Genomic DNA, 20,635 nt, shown 5'->3' on the forward strand with positions numbered 1-20,635 from the left:
CAGGGGTCAAGTCTTCCTGAATCTGAGCCTGGCTTTCTATCAGCTAAGCTGCCCCTCTGTGAGAGAAATAGGGAACTTAAATAGTCTGTCTCTTAATTTAGAGCATTTAAACTATCATATTTTTCTTGAGATTTTTAGTAGTTAACCTGTCAATCAGTAAGCATCTACTAAGCACCTACTGTGTGCCAGGCACTGTGCTGAGAACTTCTACATAGATTAGGAAATATGTTGGAGTGATTTCTGCCCTGCATCAGGGTTAAGTGAAATAGGGATCCATGCAGGGAGGCCATATTTTAATGAGTTCCTTTGGTAGTTAACTTGCTAGTTAATAATCCAAGATAAATTTTCTTTTGGGTCAACAAACTTTTATTAAGTGACTACAAGTGTGTGAAAGGCAAAATATCATGGAAGGCTACTATGTAGTTGGCAAAATAAAATGTCCAAACTTAGTATTAGACATTTACATTTTTTATTGTTTTTAAAATTCCCTTGTAACTTTAGAAGGATTTGATTCATTTTTATCAAATTTGGTATACCAAATCAAGTCACAATATCAGAATATGTAGCACAGTTGAATTTGTTATGTTTAGCTGATAAAAACACCATGAGAAAACCACTAAGAAACTTTCAAAGACCATTGATTCATACTATGGAGACAGGGAAGATCAAAATACCAATTCAGAAGAGGACAGCATGGACACTACACCCACATCTGAAACCTCAAAAGGGAAAATGAACTGGTCTCCAGACCAAGAAACATTCCTGGAAGAACTCAAGGAGGACTTTAAAAACCACGTTAGGGAGGTAAAAGAAAAAATGGAAAAAAAATTCACTGATGAAAACAAATTTTTAAAAAGTAAAATCGGCGAAATGGTTAAGGAGAATCAGAATATAAATGGAGAAAATGTCTCATTGAAAGGTAAAATCAACGAAATGGAAAAGAAGATAGAGAAGCTAAAGGAAGAAAACAATACATTGAAAATTAGAATTGGGCTAGTAGAAGCTAATGATTCTATGAGGCATCAAGAATCAGTCAAACAAAATCTAAAGAATGAAAAAATAGAAGAAAACGTGAAATATCTGATTGGAAAAACAGCTGACCTGGAAAACAGATCCAGGAGAGACAATCTAAGAATTATTGGCCTACCTGAAAGCCATGATGGAAAAAAGAGCCTGGACAGTATCTTCCAAGAAATCCTTAAGGAAAATTGCTCCGAGGTTCTAGAACCAGAGGGTAAAATCATCATGGAAAGAATCCACCGATCACCCCCTGAAAGACATCCCAAATTGAAAACTCCAAGAAATATTATAGCCAAATTTTTGAACTACCAGATCAAGGAGAAAATACTGCAAGCAGCTTGAAAGAAACAATTCAGATATCATGGAACTACAATCAGGATCATGCAAAATCTTTCAGCTTCTACATTAAATGACAGGAGAAATTGGAATATGATATTCTGAAAAGCAAAGGAGCTGGGACTACAACCAAGAATCAACTACCCAGCAAAGTTGAGCATAATTTTCCAGGCAAGGAGATGGACATTGAATGAAATAAGGGAATTCCAGACCTTCCTGATGAAAAGACCAGAGCTAAATGGAAAATTTGATCTTCAAATACAAAACTCAAGAGAGACATATAAAGGTAAATGGGGGGAAAAATCCTAGTTAATCAATAAGGCAAATTAGTTACATCCCTATATGGGATTATTTTGTTTTATATATGTTTTATACATATGTCAGTCTCGAGAATAGTACAGTTATAACAATTGAAAGGGATATACTTAGAATGTGGGTGCCAGTATGAAATAACTGATATAATGATAGAAATATAATTAAGAGATATAAAGAAATGGTTCTAGGAGAAGAAGTAAGGAGGCAGTAGAGAAGGGTAAATTATATCACATGAAGAGGCACAAAAACGTATTGTAGTATAGAGAAAGAAGGGAGGGAGAACAGCAGTATCTGAGTTCACTCTCATTGGATTTGGTTCAAGAGGGGAATAACATAAGTACAGAAATCAAACTTGTCCTACAGGCAGTAGGAAGGGAAAGGGGAAAGAAAAAGGAGGGGGGTGGTCAGAAGGGAGGGAAGAAGTAGCAAGGGGAAAAAGGTAAGATAAGGGAGGAGAATCAAGAGAGAGGATAAACTGAGGAAGGCAATGGTGAAAAGCAAAACTCTGTTGAAGAGTGGAAGGGAGAAAGGAGAAAGAAAAGCATAAACGGGGGAAATAGGATGGAGAAAAAGACACAGATAGTAATCATAACTGTGAATGTGAATGGGATGAACTCTCCCATAAAATGGAAGCAGATAGCAGAATGGATTAAAAATCATAATCCTACAATATGCAGTTTACGAGAAACACATTTGAAAGAGGGGGATACACACAGGGAAAAGGTAAAAGGCTGGAGTAGAATATATTGTGCTTCAGCTAAAGTAAAAAAAAGCAGGAGTAGCAATCCTAATCTCAGACAAAGCAAAAGCAAAGATAGATATAATTAAAAGAGATAAGGAAGGACACTACATCCTGCTAAAAGGCACCATAAACAATGAAGCAATATCATTATTTAACATATATGTACCAAGTGGTATAGCATGCAGATTCTTAGAGGAGAAGTTAAGGGACTTACAGGAAGAAATAGACAGCAAAACTATAATAGTGGGGGATCTTAACCTCCCCCTCTCTGAACTTGATAAATCTAACCTCAAAATAAACAAGAAAGAAGTTAAGGAGGTGAATAGAACTTTAGAAAAGGCAGATATGATAGATCTCTGGAGAAAACTAAATGCAGATAAAAAGGAATATACTTTCTTTCCAGTGGTACTGAAAATTGACCATGTACTAGGGCATAAAAAAAACCTCACAATCCAGTGCAGAAAGGCAGAAGTAGTCAAAGCATCCTTTTAAGATCATGATGCAATAAAAATTATTTGGAATAAAGAACCATGGAAAAATAAACTAAAAATTAATTGGAAACTAAATAATCTAATTCTAAAGAATGAGTGGGCCAAAGAAACAAATCAGAGAAACAATTAATAACCTCATTCAAGAGAATGACAATAATGAGACAACATACCAAAACTTATGGGATGCAGCAAAAGCAGTTCTTAGGGGAAGTTTTATATCTCTAAATGCTTACGTGAATAAAACAGAGAAAAAGGAGATCAATGAATTGGGCATGCAACTGAAAAAGCTAGAAAAAGAACAAATTGAAAATTCCCAATTAAATACCAAATTAGAAATACTGAAAATCAAAGGAGAGATTAATAAAATTGAAATCAAGAGAACTATTAAATTAATAAATAAAACCAAGAGCTGGTTTTATGAAAAAACTAATAAAATTGATAAACCTTTGGTCAATTTGATTAAAAAAATAAGAAAACTAAATTACCAGTATCAAAAATGAAAAGGGTGAATTCCCCTCCAGTGAAGAGGAAATTAAAACATTAATTAGGAATTATTTTGCCCAATTGTCTGCCCACAAATTTGCCAACCTTAGGGAAATGGATGAATATTTACAAAAATAAAAATTGCCCAAGTTAACAGAAGAGGAAGTAAAATACCTAAATAACCCCATCTCAGAAAAAGAAATTGAGCAAGTCATCAATGAACTCCTTAGGAAAAAATCTCCAGGGCCCGATGGTTTTGCATGTGAATTCTATCAAACATTTAAGGAACAATTAATTCCTATACTTTATAGACTATTTGGGAAAATAGGTGAAGAAGGAGTCCTACCAAATTCTTTTTACGACACAAATATGGTACTAATACCTAAACCAGGAAGAGTGAAAACAGAGAAAGAAAATTATAGACCAATTTCCCTAATGAATATTGATGCAAAAATTTTAAAGTAAAGTAAAATATTAGCAAAAAGATTTCAGCAATTTATCATGAGAATAATACACTACGACCAGGTAGGATTTATTCCAGGAATACAAGGCTGGTTCATAATTGATCATATCAACAACAAAACTAGCAGAAACCATATGATCATCTCAATAGATGCAGAAAAAACCTTGACAAAATACAACACCCATTCCTATTAAAAACACTGGAAAGCATAGGAATGAATGGAGCCTTCCTTCAAATTATAAATAGCATTTACTTTAAAACCATCAACAAGCATTATTTGTAATGGGGATAAGCTAGATGAATTCCCAGTGAGATCAGGGGTGAAACAAGGATGTCCATTATCACCCTTACTATTCAATTTGGTACTAGAAATGTTAGCTGTGGCAATAAGAGAAGAAAAAGAAATTGAAGGAATTAGAATAGGCAAAGAAGAAACTAAATTATCACTTTTTGCAGATGATATGATGATTTACTAAGAGAATAAAGTAAAAAACTACTTGAAATAATAAACAAAGTTGCAGGATATAAAATAAACCCGCACAAATCATTTGGAACTATGCCCAAAGGGCTATAAAAATGTGCATGCCCTTTGACCCAGTATTACCACTTCTAGGGCTGTATCCCAAAGAGATCACACAAATGGGAAAGGGACCCATATGTACAAAAATATTTATAGTGGCTCTTTTTGTGGTAGCAAAGAATTGGAAATCAAGGGAATGCCCATCAATTGGGGAATGGTTGAACAAGTTGTGGTATATGAATGTAATGGAATATTATTATGCTATAAGAAATGGGGAAGATACGGACTTCATAATAACCTGGAAAAACCTACATGATAAAATGCTGAGTGAGCGGAGCAGAACTGGGAGAACATTATACACAACCACAGATATATTGATTCTGTGATGACTAATCTTGATAGACTTGACTCTTCTCAGCAATACAAAGTTTAAAGACAACTCCAAAGGACTCATCATGGAGAGAGCTATCTACATCCAGAGAAAGAACTGTGGAGTCTGAATGCAGATTGAGGCAAACTATTTGCTCTCCTTTTTTTCTTTTGTTTTTTTTTTCCTCTTTTGTTTTTGTTTTTTTTTGGTTTTGTTTCTTCTTTCTCATGATTCATTCCATTGGTCATAGTTCTTCTTTGCAACTTGACTATTGTATAAATAAGTTTAATGTGAAGTTATATGTGGAAGATATATCAGATTCCATGCCATCTTGGGGAGGGGGAGAAGAAAATCTGGAACTCAAAATCTTGTGGAACTGAGTGTTGTAAACTAAAAATAAAAAATCTTAATTAAAAAAAAAATAAAGTAGCTAGCGAATGTTTCCACATAAGTATATCTCCTGTAACTTTTTACAAATTAGATTTCAGTGGAATGTGGTACCCCATCAGAAGTTACAGTAATTGAAGGCTATCAATTTGTAAAACTTTCATTTTAAAAGAATTTCCACTTCACTAAAAATTCTAACGGTAGAAGACTTTAAGGAGCTCACTCTTGATTAATATTCTCTTTATACACCCAAATCATTCTTGTCTTTTCGTTTTTAAGAAATGGAAACATAACACAAAAGCTACAAATTTCGGGACTCATTTAGACTTAATGTCAGAAAAACCTTGCTAACAATTAGAGCTATGTATTGTCTTCCTAACAATTAGAGTACATTGGGTGGCTTGGAAGTTATGGGTTCCCCTTCATTGAAGATCAAGGAAGCCTGGCCTAGTGGAAACAGCACTGACTTTAGAGGTAGAGGACCTGAATTCAGATTTGGCCTCATCACTTAACTACTTGTTTGAACTTCAAAGTCACTTAACCTCTCTGGGCCTCAGTTTTCTCATCTGTAAAATGAAAGGGTTGGGCTAGGTGACATCTGAGGTCCTTTACAATTCTGATTCTATGATCTTCAAGCAAAGGATGGATGCCCACTTGTCGAGTGTGATATAGTTGGGATTCTTTTAGGAGTATAGGTTGAACTAGATGGCTGCTGAGATCTCTTTCAACTCTAAAATTCTACAATTCAGGGTTTTAACCCTGTCTATAAGTGGATAAAATTCAGGATTTATTTTGAAATTCCTGTGTCCAGAATGAGTTCCTAGGGTAAGCTGCTATTATTGCTTTTTTTTGACTTAATGGGTTTAAAACTTGCTAATGTAGATAGTTAGTTTTATTCAGATCAATCAGAACTATATCTTGCTTATCTTGCCCCTAAATTCCCATGGCCCATTGTTGCATGAGCATAATTTATTAATCCTCCCTACCTTGTCCAAAGCATGCTCTGAGCAGCAGGGATTGTCACTATTTTTCAAAGGAGGAAACCCTTTTGCAAAGATCATTTAGCTGAGGTCAAACTAGGTTTCCTGATCTTTAGCTTCACAACACTATTGAGCAAAACACCCTGGCATCAACCCTGCAGTATGTTTTATTTTAATACATAGTCTTCTTCTCTCTTAGTGTTCAAGATGTATGCAGTGTGACATCAAGTTTGACTTCATAACCAGAAAGGTAAGATAATATTACAAACTGAGACATCAGGGAGAGGGAGTGCTGAGTGAGTAATAGGTTTGCGGTTTTAGTGGAGGATTATTCCTCTGTGCAGACATTGGTATTGTTGCACTTGGCCTTTAAAATTCTTTAATAAAGCTCTTATGCCAGATCTGGCAAATAAAGAATATGTGGTGTGTGTGTGTGTGTGTGCGTGTACATATATATATATATATATATATATATAATGTTATATATTATGTTGTTATATTATGGAGTCATGTATATGATATAATTACAATATGTTCTATAACATATTGTATATAAAGAGAATATATATGAATATGTGCATATATATTATGTGTATATACACACATTTTTGTATACACACAGAGCTAGCTAGGTGGCTTGGCTAGAGTACTGGGCCTGGAGTCAGGAAGACCTGAGTTCAAATCTGGCCTCAGACATTTACTAGCTATGTGACTCTGGGCAAATCACTTAGCCTCTGTTTGCCTTAATCCACTGGAGGAGAAAATGGCAAATCACTCTAGTATCTTTGCCAAGAAAACCACATGCACAGTATTGGCATGATTTGGTCAATGGGATCGTGAAGAATCAGACACAATTGAACAAATAAAGACTGTGCCTTGGTATAGGGTTAGCTCACAGTGCTGATTCAGATCCTGCAAATGGAAACTATTCAGTTAGCCAATTCTGAATCCTTAGGTCTAAAAACAGTTATCACCAATTCTGAATCCTTAGAGTTAAAAAGTTATCGTTGTGGGGCAGAGCCAAGATGGTGGCTGGAAAGCAGGGAATTGCGTGAGCTCCCACCCAGGTCCCTTCAAAAACCTATGTGAAATGGCTGTGAACAAATTCTAGAACTGCAGAACCTACAAAATAGCGGAGGGAAGCAGGGATCCAGCCCAGCACAGCCTGGATGGTCACAGGGAAGCCTCTAACACACGGAACTGGGAGTGGAGCAGAGCAGAGCCCAGCGTGGGCTGCACCAGGACCAACCAGACCGGGAGCCACGCAGAACAGGCCCTAGTGCCCTGAATCAGTGAGCTGTGGCAGTTACCAGACTTCTCAACCCACAAACACCAAAGACAACAGAGAAGGTTAGTGGGAACAGCCGCAGGGAATGAAAGGAATTCCCAGTTCAGCCACTGCCCTGGGAGCAGCGGAGGTGGTGCAGCTCTGAGGACAGAAGTATAGCTGCAGTTGCTTCTGGCCCCAGGCCCACCTGGTGAGAGGAATTAAGTGGCAGATCTGAGCAGGACTGCAGAGCCTGCTTAAGATCTGAGTCACTATCTGGGTTGGCGGTTCTTGGGAGAGGAGGAACGCTGGTGTGGCAGAGCTCGCTCTGTAGAAATAGCTCTGAAAACAACAGCGCAGCCCCTCAAGTTAGGGACAAAGTACTCTCTACTCTACAAGCAATCATACCCTGACAAAAAACTCGAGGGTCAAGTAGGTGGCTGGGAACATGGCCAGGCAGTGAAAAAGGAACTCAGATTCAGACTCAGACTTTGGAATCTTTCTTTGGTGACAAAGAAGACCAAAACATACAGCCAAAAGAAGTCAACAAAGTCAAAGAGCCTACATCAAAAGCCTCCAAGAAGAACATGAACTGGTCTCAGGCCATGGAAGAGCTCAAAAAGGATTTGGAAAAGATAGTTAGAGAACTAGAGGAAAAATTGGGAAGAGAAATGAGAGTGATGCAAGAAAACCATGAAAAACAAGTCAATGACTTGCTAAAGGAGACCCCCAAAAATACTGAAGAAAATAACACCTTAAAAAATAGACTAACCCAAATGGCAAAAGAGCTCCAAAAAGTCAATGAGGAGAAGAATGCCTTGAAAGGCAGAATTAGCCAAATGGAAAAGGAGGTCCAAAAGACCACTGAAGAAAATACTACCTTAAAAATTAGATTGGAGCAAGTGGAAGCTAGTGACTTTATGAGAAATCAAGATATTGTAAACCAGAACCAAAGGAATGAAAAAATGGGAGACAATGTGAAATATCTCATTGGGAAAACCACTGACCTGGAAAATAGATCCAGGAAAGATAATCTAAAAATTATTGGACTACCTGAAAGCCATGATCAGAAAAAGAGCCTTGATATCATCGTTCAAGAAATTATCAAGGAGAACCGCACTGATATTCTAGAGCCAGAGGGTAAAATAGAAATTGAAAGAATCCACCGATCACCTCCTCAAAAAGATCCCAAAAAGAAAACTCCCAGGTATATTGTCGCCAAATTCCAGAGCTCCCAGGTCAAGGAGAAAATACTGCAAGCAGCCAGAAAGAAACAATTGGAGTATTGTGGAAACACAATCAGAATAACACAAGATCTAGCAGCTTCTACATTAAGGGATCGAAGGGCTTGGAATATGATATTCAGGAGGTCAAAGGAGCTAGGATTAAAACCAAGAATCACCTACCCAGCTAAACTTGAGTATCATGCTCCAAGGCAAAATATGGACTTTCAATAAAATAGAGCTTTCTCAAGCTTTCTCAGTGAAAAGACCAGAGCTGAATAGAAAATTTGACTTTCAAACACAAGAATCAAGAGAAGCATGAAAAGGTAAACAAGAAAGAGAAATCATAAGGGACTTACTAAAGTTGAACTGTTTTGTTTACATTCCTACATGGAAAGATGATGTGTATAATTCATGAGACTTCAGTATTAGGGTAGCTGAAGGGAATATACATATACATACATACATACATACATACATACATATATATGTGTATATATATGGAGAGAGAGAGAATGCGAGCATGGGCACAGGGTGAGTTGAATATGAAGGGATGATATCTAAAAAAATAAAATCAGATTAAGGGATGAGAGAGGAATATATTGAGCAAGGGAAAAAGGGAGAGATAGAATGGGGTAAATTATCTCGCATAAAAGTGGCAAGAAAAGGCAGTTCTGTTGAGAGGGAAGAGGGGACAGGTGAGGGGGTATGAGTGAATCTTGCTGTCATCGGATTGGCCTGATGAGGGAATAACATACACACTCAATTGGGTATCTTACCCCACAGGAAAGAAGGAGGAAGGAGATAAAAAAGGGGGGACAATAGAAGGGAGGGCAGATAGGGGGAGGAGGTAATCAAAAGCAAACACTTTTGAAAAGGGACAGGGTCAAGAGAGAAAATTGGATAAAGGAGGATAGGATAGGAAGGAGCAAAATATAATTAGTCTTTCACAACGTGAGGATTGTGGAAGGGTTTTGCATAATGGTACACATGTGGCCTATGTTGAATTGCTTGCCTTCTTAGGGAGAGTGGGTGGGGTGGGAAGAGGGGAGAGAATTTGGAATTCAAAGTTTTAAAAGTAGGTGTTCAAAAAAAAAAGTTTTTGCAAGCAACTAGGAAGTAAGATATACAGGCAATGGGGCATAAAAATCTATCTTGCCCTACAAGAAAGTAAGGGAAAAGGGGATGGGGGGGAGTGGGGTGACAGAAGGGAGAGTTGACTGGGGAATGGGGCAATCAGAATATATGCCATCTTGGAGTGGGGGGGATGGTAGAAATGGGGAGAAAATTTGTAATTCAAACTCTTGTGAAAATTAATGCTAAAAACTAAAACATTAAATAAATAATGAAAAAAAAGTTATTGCCAATTCTGAATCCTTAGAATTAAAAACAATTATTGCAGAGTTAACCAGTGCTGTCCTTCTCTATGTGTGGGAGATACTTTATTTGTCAGTCAGTCAACAAGCATTTTTAAAGTGCCTATTCTGTGCAAGGCACTGCTAAGTACTGAGGTTACAAAGAAAGGCAAAAAAGAGTTCCTGTTCTCAAGGGATTCAGAGGCTTATATTTTTTATTTCATTTTTATTCATATCTCTGGGAGTAAAAATGAAATGGCATTCTATTTTAAAATGTTATCACTTATTTCTTCTTCACTTGGGTTCTGTACATTTTATCTAAACCTGAACCTCAAGAAAGTTAGTAAACAAGAGCATGGTGTAGGGCTTTATGTTTGGAGGCAGAGGACCTGGGTTTGAATACTAGCTTTGCTCCTTGCGAAGCACCTTAAGGGTCATCAATCCCTTCCCCTGCTTTGATTCTCAGTTTTCTCATCTGTAAAATGAAAGGCCTTGAAACCCTGTTATATTCTAAGAGGTAATGGAGGGTACTCATCTGGGTAATCTCTGTAGCTGTGCAGGACTAGGAGGCAGAGGGTGGAATTTGGGCCTATGGGTGGGAATTACAGGGAGGCAGATGTTGGCTCAGTCCAAAGGAGAATAATTAGATGTGTCCAAATGATGAAAAAGTCTGTTTCATGAAATATTAAGTTCCCTGTCACCAGAAGTCTTTTGAACAGAGGTAGAACAACCACTTGTCAGGGTTGTTGTAGAGGGTTCCTGTATGGGACAGCACATTGGACTCGATGACTTTTAAGGTTCCTTCCAAATTTAAGATTTTGTGATTCAAATTGAGGGAGCCATCTGCCCTGGACACTATCTCCTGTACACAGGAGGAGAAAGTACTACTTATTTGTTGTTGGGTTTTTTTTTGCAAGGGGAAGGCAGGGCAATTGGGGTTAAGTGACTTGCCCAAGGTCACACAGCTAGTAAGTGTGTCAAGTGTCTGAGGCTGGATTTGAACTCAGGTCCTCCTGACTCCGGGGCTGGTGCTGTAATTCACTGCGCCACCTAGCTGCCCTGAAAGTACTACTTAAAAGTAGGCATTTTCATAGAACTTGAGCAAGATGGGAACTTCATGGTCACTTAGAGCAGCCCATTCATTCTCTAGCTGAGAAGACAAAACCCAGTGAGGGAAGTGACATCATCATGGTGGTGAGCAGCAAAGCCAAGTTAGAACGTCTTGCTTGCCTGAGCGTAATGAGGCCCTCATTAATTTTCATTTTCATGACTGACTGGCTGACCTTTATCATAGGTGTGATTTTTTAAGAGGTGGCTTCTATTTTTATGCAGCCATTTGAATAGCTGATAAAGCAATCAGGGTAGGCCTTGATGATGGTATTTTCATTATTTGGTCCTGAGAGACTTGACGTTTGCCATCTTTTCATTTCCCCATCCCACTTTTTGGTTTTTTGCCCAGCACCACTGTCGCCGTTGTGGGAAGTGCTTCTGTGACAAATGCTGCAGCAAGAAAGTGCCCTTGCCTCGGATGTGCTTTGTGGATCCTGTGCGACAGTGCGCAGAGTGTGTGCTCGTGTCTCAGAAAGAAATGGAGTTTTATGACAAGCAGCTCAAAGTGCTCATGAACGGTAAGCCTCGTTTGGATGTTTGCTCTGCATGACTTGACTCCTCAGTCTTACTAAGACAAGAAGATTAGTGTCTTTATGTTTTGTGTATTTCCCTTTCTTAAATTTCCTTCCCCCATTTTTTGCTTTGTTCAAAAGCTGTTATTGAATTCCCTCTTCAAAAAGAACTGTCTTTAAAATTGTATTATTTTATTACTATTGCATATGGAAGGGATTATAACGTGGCCCCATCATGATGTTGCCTGCTTTACTGGACATGTTAAGGATTCTGCCACCATAGATCACCTTTTGATTACAGCGAATGCCCTTGAAATATGTGAGCTTTCACAGAATGAGCAGTTATCAGTGAGTTATTATCTGCATTGTAAATCCCATTCCCTTCATTTTTCTTCTAAACTTGCCTCTCTTCCAAACTTTGCTATTTCTATTGAGAATACCCCCATCCTTCTCATTACCCTGGTTCATTCAAGTCCACATCATCTACTCTTCCTCCTCCCATATGTCTAGTCAGGTGCAAAATCTAGTAATTTCTCCAGAACATCTTTCATATCTACATCCTCCCTCTAGTTCAGGCCCATATCAGCTCAACTATTGAAATAACAGCCTCCTAATTGGCTTCCTTGTTTTATATGCACCATCTGCCAAAGAGCCCAGAGAGGTGTGATTTCTTACCAGTGTCACACAAGTATTGTTAAAGATGGGATTTAAAGCTCCTTTGACTCCAGAGCCAGCATTCTTTCTGTGCATCCCAGGGACTATTCTTGTATCTTCCTCTTGTGTCTTCTCTCTGCTTTTATTTCTTCTTGTCTTTTCTATCCCATGATTTGTTTTGTTTCTCTACTTCTCTTTTTTTTATATTTCATTTTTCCCCCCAATTACATGCAAAAAGTTTTTAACATTCTTTTTTTTTAAATTTTAACTTCCAGTACTTCTCTGCCTTTTGTTTGAAAGTCTTAGTCTTCCAGAGGCAGTGATAGCCAGTTAAAGCAGTAGGGCACTCCTCTCTTCATAGACTCTTCATAGAGTATAGGCTATGATAGGGTGTCAGAGGTTTAAGGCACCTTCGAAGTCATCTGGCCCAAAGTCCTCATTTTACAGAGAGGAAAGCCAAGCCTCCAAGAGTTAAAGTAACTTGCCTAAAGTCATGCAGCTGCAAAGTTGGGACTAGAATTAAGGTCTTCCTTTTTCTGGCCCAGGCCTCTTTTCTTTTTAAAATAAATGTTTTTGTTACAAACTTAGCACTAGTCATAGATAAATAAAATATTTAACTACTGTGAACTTCAGATAAAGCCAGAAAATCTGAGCTATTTATATTTGGATTTTTTAAAATTAATATGAGTAGAAAGAATATATTCGGTCTGTCCCCTTTCAATCTCTTTTCCATTTCTATACTCATGGTTTTATTATTGTTTTTTAAATGTAATCTTGGGGCAGCGGGTGGCACAGTGAGTAGAGCGCTGGCCCTGGAGTCAGGAGGACCTGAGTTCAAATCCGGCCTCAGACATTTGACACCCTTACTAGCTGTGTGACCTTAGACAAGTCACTTAACCCCAATTGCCCTGCCTTCCTCCTTCAAAAAAAAAATTGGGAAATTTTTTTACATCCAGTGAACCTGAAAGTTGTCCTCAATGAGGAAATGATGAATTCTGATAAACTGATAATGCCGAGAAGCAGAATTGCTCTAGAATTACACTAATTTCCTAATGGAGACAAAATACATAATATGGCTTTGCACTTCATGTGAAAGATTAAGGAGTTTGCCATCTTTCTACTTCTTGCCCACAACAAGCATTTTTTCTTCAAAGAAACATTTGGCAGTTTTTAATTTTTTAGTCATCTTCTTGGCCTTTCAACTTAAAGAGGAATCATTAACTCCAGCTGCCAGGTCCCTCTGAAGATCTTTGCTTGTTTTGGGGGGATTAACTAAGCGGTTTCACCCTAATAGTTTGCTCTTTAGTTCTTGGCACCGATTGTGGATTTCAGCTGTGCTTGCTTTTGTGGTTCAGTACAGCTGGTCCTGTTTCCTTATGGGCTTCAGCAACACTTGAAGTGCTTGACTTCCCTACATCAGCAGCCTCTGCAGCATCTCCTAGTATTGAAGCTGTGCTAAAAGCTACATCTGTTGCGTATGGCCTTGAAATAATATCCCTTCTTAAAAACCACCTAATTAAAAACTCGACAGAAGAGAGCAACGGCACATGTGTAAAGCATCAAATCCAGCACTCAGCTGGCAAAGGATTAACTGAAGGTGGGGAAAGCAGCCCAAGCAGTCTCATAGAACATTCTGAGTCAGTAGGAGCCTGCACACAGGACCACTGCTCTCACAAAATTAAGCAACATCAGTAATTTCTAATCCCTGATAATTTGCACACCCCTGAAGGTTTTTAAAAAATAATTCCAATGCTGGAGAATTCTGGAAGGCTGGTCTCCAGATAACTGGATACTGCATGTATATAAGCTATATTTTTTGTCCTGGACAGTGAAAACTAGATTAAATAATTGTTTCTAGGACATCTTGTGTGTATGAATACGCACACACACACACACACACACACACACACACACACACACATACACTCACACGCACTCGCACACACACACACGTGTGCTCACGCACTTGTGCTCACACACTCGTGCATACATACACTTGCACATGCGCACACACACACATACACACTGGCGCGCACGCACACACACACACACTTATTTGAGAGAGAAGTTTCACTGATCAGGACAAAAATAAAGCAAGTGATCAAAGCTTTCACAGATCAGAACTGAACTAAGATTTTTGGGACACCGTGTGTGTGATTGTGCCTCTGTGAATGTATGATCTGAATACTGGCCGTTCTCCTTTTGTTTTGAATTTGCAAGAGTGTCTCTGAAATTCAGACACATACCCGCTTTGGGGATGCGAATTACAGAAAGTTTATCTTTGATAACCTTTACCACAGCCTCTATTCCATTGTGAACATGGAAACAATAGAGAAGAAGTATTGCTTCAAATCACTAATAATAAGAGAATGTAAGTTTTATTTCACACCCTGCACATTGACAAAGATTGTCGCAGACTGGAATAGTCAATGTTGAAGAGCTGGGAAAAGTTAGGAGGCCTGATTGACGTTTGGTGGAACTGAGTTAGCCCAGTGATTCTGAAAAGCAAGCAGGAAGTCTCCCTGTTAAGCATGCATCCCAAGGAGGTCAGTGATAACATGCCCAAGTATTTTTCACAGCACTTTTTATGGTAGCAAAGGCCTGGGCACAAAGTAGATGTCTATGGACTAAGGAAATGGCTAAGTAAATTGTGGCGCATAAATAGAGCATTTCAACAATGTAAAAAACGATGAATGCAGAGAAGCATGGTAAGACTTAGGAACTGATACAAAGGGAAGTAAGCAGAAATAGGAAGAAAATATACGCGACTAAGATACTGTAACTGGAAAGAAGAACAACAAAATCAAAACTGAACGCTGGGAATTATAACCACCAAGAGATAGGAGAAGACATCTCGACCATCTTTGCAAAGGTGGGACAGGACACATTAGAGAAGACTTGGTTGATGTGATGATTATTTTTGCTGAACTGGTTTTTCCCTCTTTATGATTGTTTGTTATAAGGATTATCAGAATAGAAGTCCCTTGAGAGTGAGGACTTTAATTTTTGTCTTTGTATCTTTCCCTCCTGACATTAGTGCATGGCATATAGTAGGTGCTTAATGAATGCACCACCAGTATCCTCTGCATGGCACATAAGAGGTGCTTAATGAAGGTACCTAACAGTATCAACCTATGATTAATGAAGGCTGGCTCTGTGTGGGAGGGGAGAGATGTTTTGGGATATTCAGATAATGCAAAAACAAAAGAGAAAAATAAAAACGATTTTTAACATCTGTCAAATATTAAATATTTCTCTAAAACCTTAATTATTTTTGATTGCTTTATCAGACAACTTATAAAGTAAAGTAGAAGAGCTATCTTAAAATGAAAACTTAATGCAATATCTACTTCCATTGAGGTAAACCAGGGTATAGGATTTTCCCCCCATCATTTGCTCGACCAAAAAAGGAGAAAGAATTTCTTTAAGAGCCAATAAGCTTATAAGTATTTTCTTTTAAATTTCTTTCTGTTTCAAGGAGCTACTTTCTGTGTAACACTAGGAACATCAGAAAAATCTGAATTGATGGTTTGTCGCCTTTCTAATAATCAGAGGTAAGAAATATTGGTGTCTTCAGAGCCTGCATGATGTTCTGTGTCATCTTGGCCCATCCACTTAGTTCCAAATTCAGTGAGAAAACTGAGGCTCTGAGAGACCATGAAATTGGCATAGAGGGTTAAGTCAGAAGTCCTGGGTTCAGGTTCTAGTTCTGACATTTATTACCAGCTGTGTGACCTCAGGTCACTTCTGAATATCAGTTTCTTTTTTAAAGTGGAAATAATATTTCTTGTGTTGCTACCTCTCATAAAGTGAATGTGAAGAAATTACTTGGCAATAATAACTCACTTTATGCAGTTTCAAGCCAATACAAGAAGTGGTATCTCATCTTAACAGCTAAGAAAACTGAAGCTGAGAGAGATGAAGTGATTTGCCAACTCTTGAGAGTGGGAGCCCATTTAGGGTCTGACTCCCACCACGACACCACATTGTCCTTCGGTGAATCTCAAAAGCACTTTAACTTGCCTCCTAATCTATGTACTTTCCAGGGTGTTTGATTACTGCTAACATGTTGGATCCAGTCATTCCTTAGGATGAAAACTTACTCATACATTGCACATCACCTGCTTCTTACTAAGAACATGTAACGTTTAGGCAACATACTCGTCAGACTGTGAGTTGAGCTCTGGTCGAAGGGTGTCGCTGGCTGTGTGCTGACGTACCAAATGCTTCGTAGCTGCTGGACAGAATTAGATATTCCAGTCTTGCCAACGCACACATATTCATGGTTTTCCAGCCTCATTCTTTGTATTCACTTATTTTCTGTCTTAACCCAACAAAGAGTAGGAAAATTGAAAATTGGGGTTTTGGGAACAAAATGTAAATCTAGTGTAAAAAGGTCTAGTAAAAGTCCTGGCTTAACCTCTCTGAGCCTCAGTTTTTTTCATGTAGAAAATAGGGAAGATAACACTTGGAATACTTGCCTCATAAGATAGCAGAGGGGAAAATTTGAAAGCACTGTAGAAATGCAAGCTGTCTTAACAGTAGTGGGTGAGGCACGTATGGAATGGGGAGGGGGAGGTGATGGCTTTTAAGGATTTTTAATATATCTATTAGCCAGCTGTTTCCATGCGTTCAAATGCCTCTTGCAGTCTACAAAGCTCTTCATCGTGGCTAATCTGGCTCCTTTAGACACAACGGTTCTTCCTTGTAATTGGTCCTGTGCAATCAGAGAGATTAGTAATGGTTCTTGTAGCTTTTCCTAGGTTACTGTGGTTCAGTTTTAATAGCATTACTTTCTGTTGGCTCATAAATTCCAGTTACTTAATCAGGTCCTAATTGTTGTTGTTAGGGACCCCCCCCCCCATTTTACTTCAGAAGCCCAGACTTAAATCTGTCAGGGGAAAACAGGATGCTCTGGTTCTGCTGTAAAGAACTCATTTCATTCAAAGACCAAATATTACTCCAAGGGACCCCCTTTACGCCACAGACTCACCATATTATAAAAATCACATTGTTATATATGACCATACAGAAAGGTCATTCAGACCACAGGTTTCCTACCCCTAAGTTTAGTGGGGTCCTTCTGAATTGAGAAGGTACAGATTGGGAAGATAAGGGTGGGAATACTATTAAACAGTATAGAGGACTACATGATTTAGAATTGGAAAGAACTTCAATGATGCATCCTCTACTCTACTCGGATTGGGAAGCCCAAAAGTCAAATGACTTCTAAGTTTCTGAGTATCTTCTGGGTATTAACAGTGGAAATCTGAATCCAAGATTTTCTGACCTCCAGACCCTGTTCTTTTCACCTGAACAGGGAAGGAGAAATTTCTGATACCATCTTGTATACCAAGGTTATTAGACTGTGTTCTGCGTTTGGGTCGAATCTTATTACCCAGAAGCACTATTGAAAACATGCAGCCTTCACAGTTAATACACAAGGAGTAGTTGCCCAAGAATGTCAGTGACTGCTACAGGAATATTAGGAAAATGAGCTCAATTGGAAAAACTTGGTATTTTTATTCTCTGCAGATACCTGTTTGTGGATGGAGACAGCCATTACGAAATCGAAATTGCTCAAATTTCAACTGTCCAGATACTAACTGAGGGCTTTACTCCTGGAGGTAAATGTTAATGAACAGGATTTTGTAATGTTTAAAGAATTCCCATTCTTGAATGAAAACTGAGCCTTCTAATTCATTCGCTTTAAAAGGTAACAGAGTAAAGGCATATATTTATCTTCTTAAATAACCAAGCTGAAACATGGTTAGGGGCTAAAGTCCTGGTCTTTAGGAGGAAGAAGTTCAGGCTTCTATGGATTGTATTGATTGGTCCAGTTACAAACACTGAAGTACTTCTGTATTGATTTTTCCTTTGGCTAAACCTTTTGATGTTCCATTTCATCTTCCATTCAATTAAAATTGAAACTGGAGCTCTAAGAGCATCAGGCTCTCGTTGAGAAACGAAGGAGAAGGCTTTGGTTCATGATGGGACTTCTGAATTGGGGTCTGAATTTCTAACATTCCCTTGTCTGTTTTCTTTGTGTGTTTGGATAATATTTGATTAGATCTAAATCTTTTTCCCATTTATATTTTATTCCTAATTTTATGCCCCTTTTTAACTTGAAAATTGTCAGCATTTGGGACTTGTGAAGTGGGTAGGTCAACAAATGCATGTAACTTAACCAACCTTGCTTTCTGTTTTCTGATGGGTCTCTTGATTGCTCTCTCTTCTCACTGCCTGCCTATCTTCTTGATGTAGAAAAAGACATTCACACTTACACCAGCCTCCTGGAGAGCCAACACATTACTGAAGGTCAGCACTGTTAATGTGAGCCTCCATCCCCACAGCATGCTTTTGTGATCTCCTCCCCCCTTCCCCAATCCCACTTCCTTCCTTATGTTCACTGTGGATAATCCATACAAAAGTTCTGTGTGCAATTCCATTTTAATTCTCTTCTCTGAATGAGTTTGAGAAGGTCTTATGTAGAGTGTAGTTATTTAGAAAGAATGGAACTTAAAACATTTACTGATTCACTTATTTTTCCAAAAATGCTTGCTGAATATTTATCTTTTGCAAGGTCTTGTTTGGGGCTATGTTGTGCTGAACAGTTCTGCCTGCCTCCTCCCCTCTACCCCATGGTATTCTCTGTTGCCCATGGTACTTCCCCATGGACCCCTACCCCTTTTTACTGACTTCCCTTCATCCAGACTTTTCCTCCCCTGCCCCCCATCACAACTTAGCTTCCTTGTGCCCCTCCTCTTAAGGCCCTGCTCTGCAAATTACGGTGGATGGGTTGACACAAACAAGGAACACTGATGGTAGGAATTTTGCCCTCTGCTGGACAGACACTTTAGAGTCATCTTATCTAAGCCCTTCACAGATCAGGAAAGAGAAGTCCAAAGCAGGGCTCTCTGTGACTTTTTCAAGGTGATCTCTGACTAAGATCAAGTAGGAAGCTCCTGCCTATACTACTACCCTCAGGGTGGACCCTAGGGGAAATGGAGAGGCTGAAGCTTATAGATGAAAGATTTGTTCCCACTTTCCCTTCTCTCTTTTCTCCAGGGGAATTAGGTCTAGAGCCAGGAGAGTGGACGTTGCTGTAGGCCTGGGCAAATGTGAGAGCTAGAATTCATCCCTTCATCTGACAGAAAAGGAAAGTTAAGGACCACAGAAGGGGAGAAGTTTGCCCAAGGTAGTAAGAAGTTCTATTGTGGTGTAAGGCTGAGCTCAGTCAGCCAGAGTTAGTGTTTTAGCAGTAGGGACTAGCACCATCTGGTGGCTGTTTTTACTTCTCCATATACATAAATATAGATAGTAGATCTCTGTCTGTCTGTCTGTCTGTCTGTCTATCTATCTATCTGTCTGTCTATCTATCTATACCTTGTTCTGAACAAACTCAACTTTAGAACAAAAAGAGAACCTAGAAAGAAGCAGTTGTAGCCTTGATTTCTGACTCTCTAAAATCAGTTCTTGAAGGCAGCAAAAATCCAGGTAGCTGGAAAAAAGTTCCCAAAGGAGCTTTAAAAGAGAAGTAAGATTTAAGAAAAAAAAAAAGATACAGAAGAAGGGAGGGTATTCTCCTGATTCAAGACAGGGCTCCTTCTATTGCTTTTATCATAGCTTTGCCCAAAATCTGAAGCATTTTATTCTCTAGGGTTTCAGATAATATTCACTAATTTTGTTAACGGAGCTAATGTTTTAATCTAATTCTCAAGAGTTTACTGCAACCAGCAGAAATGTTATTGTTCCAGCAGGTGGGCAGCCATCTGTACTACCTTCAGGGTTACAGGCTTCTTCTGTGTGCCGGGGCCTAGCCAGTTGGCCCATCAGACAGCCAGGTTGTACTACAGAAAGCAAAATGAGATTTCTTCTGTACTGAGGTCTTTCCTTTGTCCAGTCTTTTTCAAGGTAAATTTGCTACAACTTATTTGGAAGGTTGCATTAACTAATGTATTCTGCTCAGGCCAAGGGTCCAGCAGTTTAAAGCACTATAGTTTAAGCACTTAGGCAAGACCATTTTGTTGCCCAAATTAACATCTTGGTAGTTCCCCCCCACCCTCCCCCACCCCCCAGTACTGAAACTTTCTGTTTTAAGTAAATAGTCTTAAATGAAGCAGATAATAAAAGTAGGCCAGTGGCTATCTAGATGTGGCAGAGGTGCAGGTATTGGGTGGCAGAAGTGGGTGGAGTATGTCACGAAACTTGGTGCTTTCTGTAGATTTTTTTCCCGTAAAATCATAGAATGACTGAGTTTTATAGTTGAAAAGGACATTGGCCATTTGGCCCCACCAGTCCCCGAAAGGAATTCCTACCCAGACAAACCTAACAAATAATTCATCCACCATCTGCTGGAAATTGGGAATGTACCTTCCACCTCTCAAAGCAGCACATTCCAGTTTGG

The 20,635-nt window shown here is 38.8% G+C and overlaps 1 protein-coding gene across 2 annotated transcripts in view; it reads left to right on the forward strand.

The window, feature by feature from the left end:
• The window catches only part of ZFYVE21 (zinc finger FYVE-type containing 21), a 37,475-nt gene that overhangs the window by 13,185 nt on the left and 3,655 nt on the right, over positions 1–20,635 (forward strand). The window contains exons 2-6 of one of the 2 annotated variants that reach the window (XM_036748700.1): positions 6,307–6,357; positions 11,412–11,580; positions 15,707–15,782; positions 17,764–17,855; positions 18,493–18,546. In XM_036748700.1, coding sequence (XP_036604595.1) covers positions 6,307–6,357; positions 11,412–11,580; positions 15,707–15,782; positions 17,764–17,855; positions 18,493–18,546 — 442 coding nt within the window. The remainder of the gene's footprint in view (positions 1–6,306; positions 6,358–11,411; positions 11,581–15,706; positions 15,783–17,763; positions 17,856–18,492; positions 18,547–20,635) is intronic. The other variant, XM_036748701.1, reaches the window with a different exon arrangement.

This window comes from Trichosurus vulpecula, chromosome 3 (genome assembly GCF_011100635.1).
Source record: "Trichosurus vulpecula isolate mTriVul1 chromosome 3, mTriVul1.pri, whole genome shotgun sequence".
Lineage (NCBI taxonomy): Eukaryota > Metazoa > Chordata > Mammalia > Diprotodontia > Phalangeridae > Trichosurus > Trichosurus vulpecula.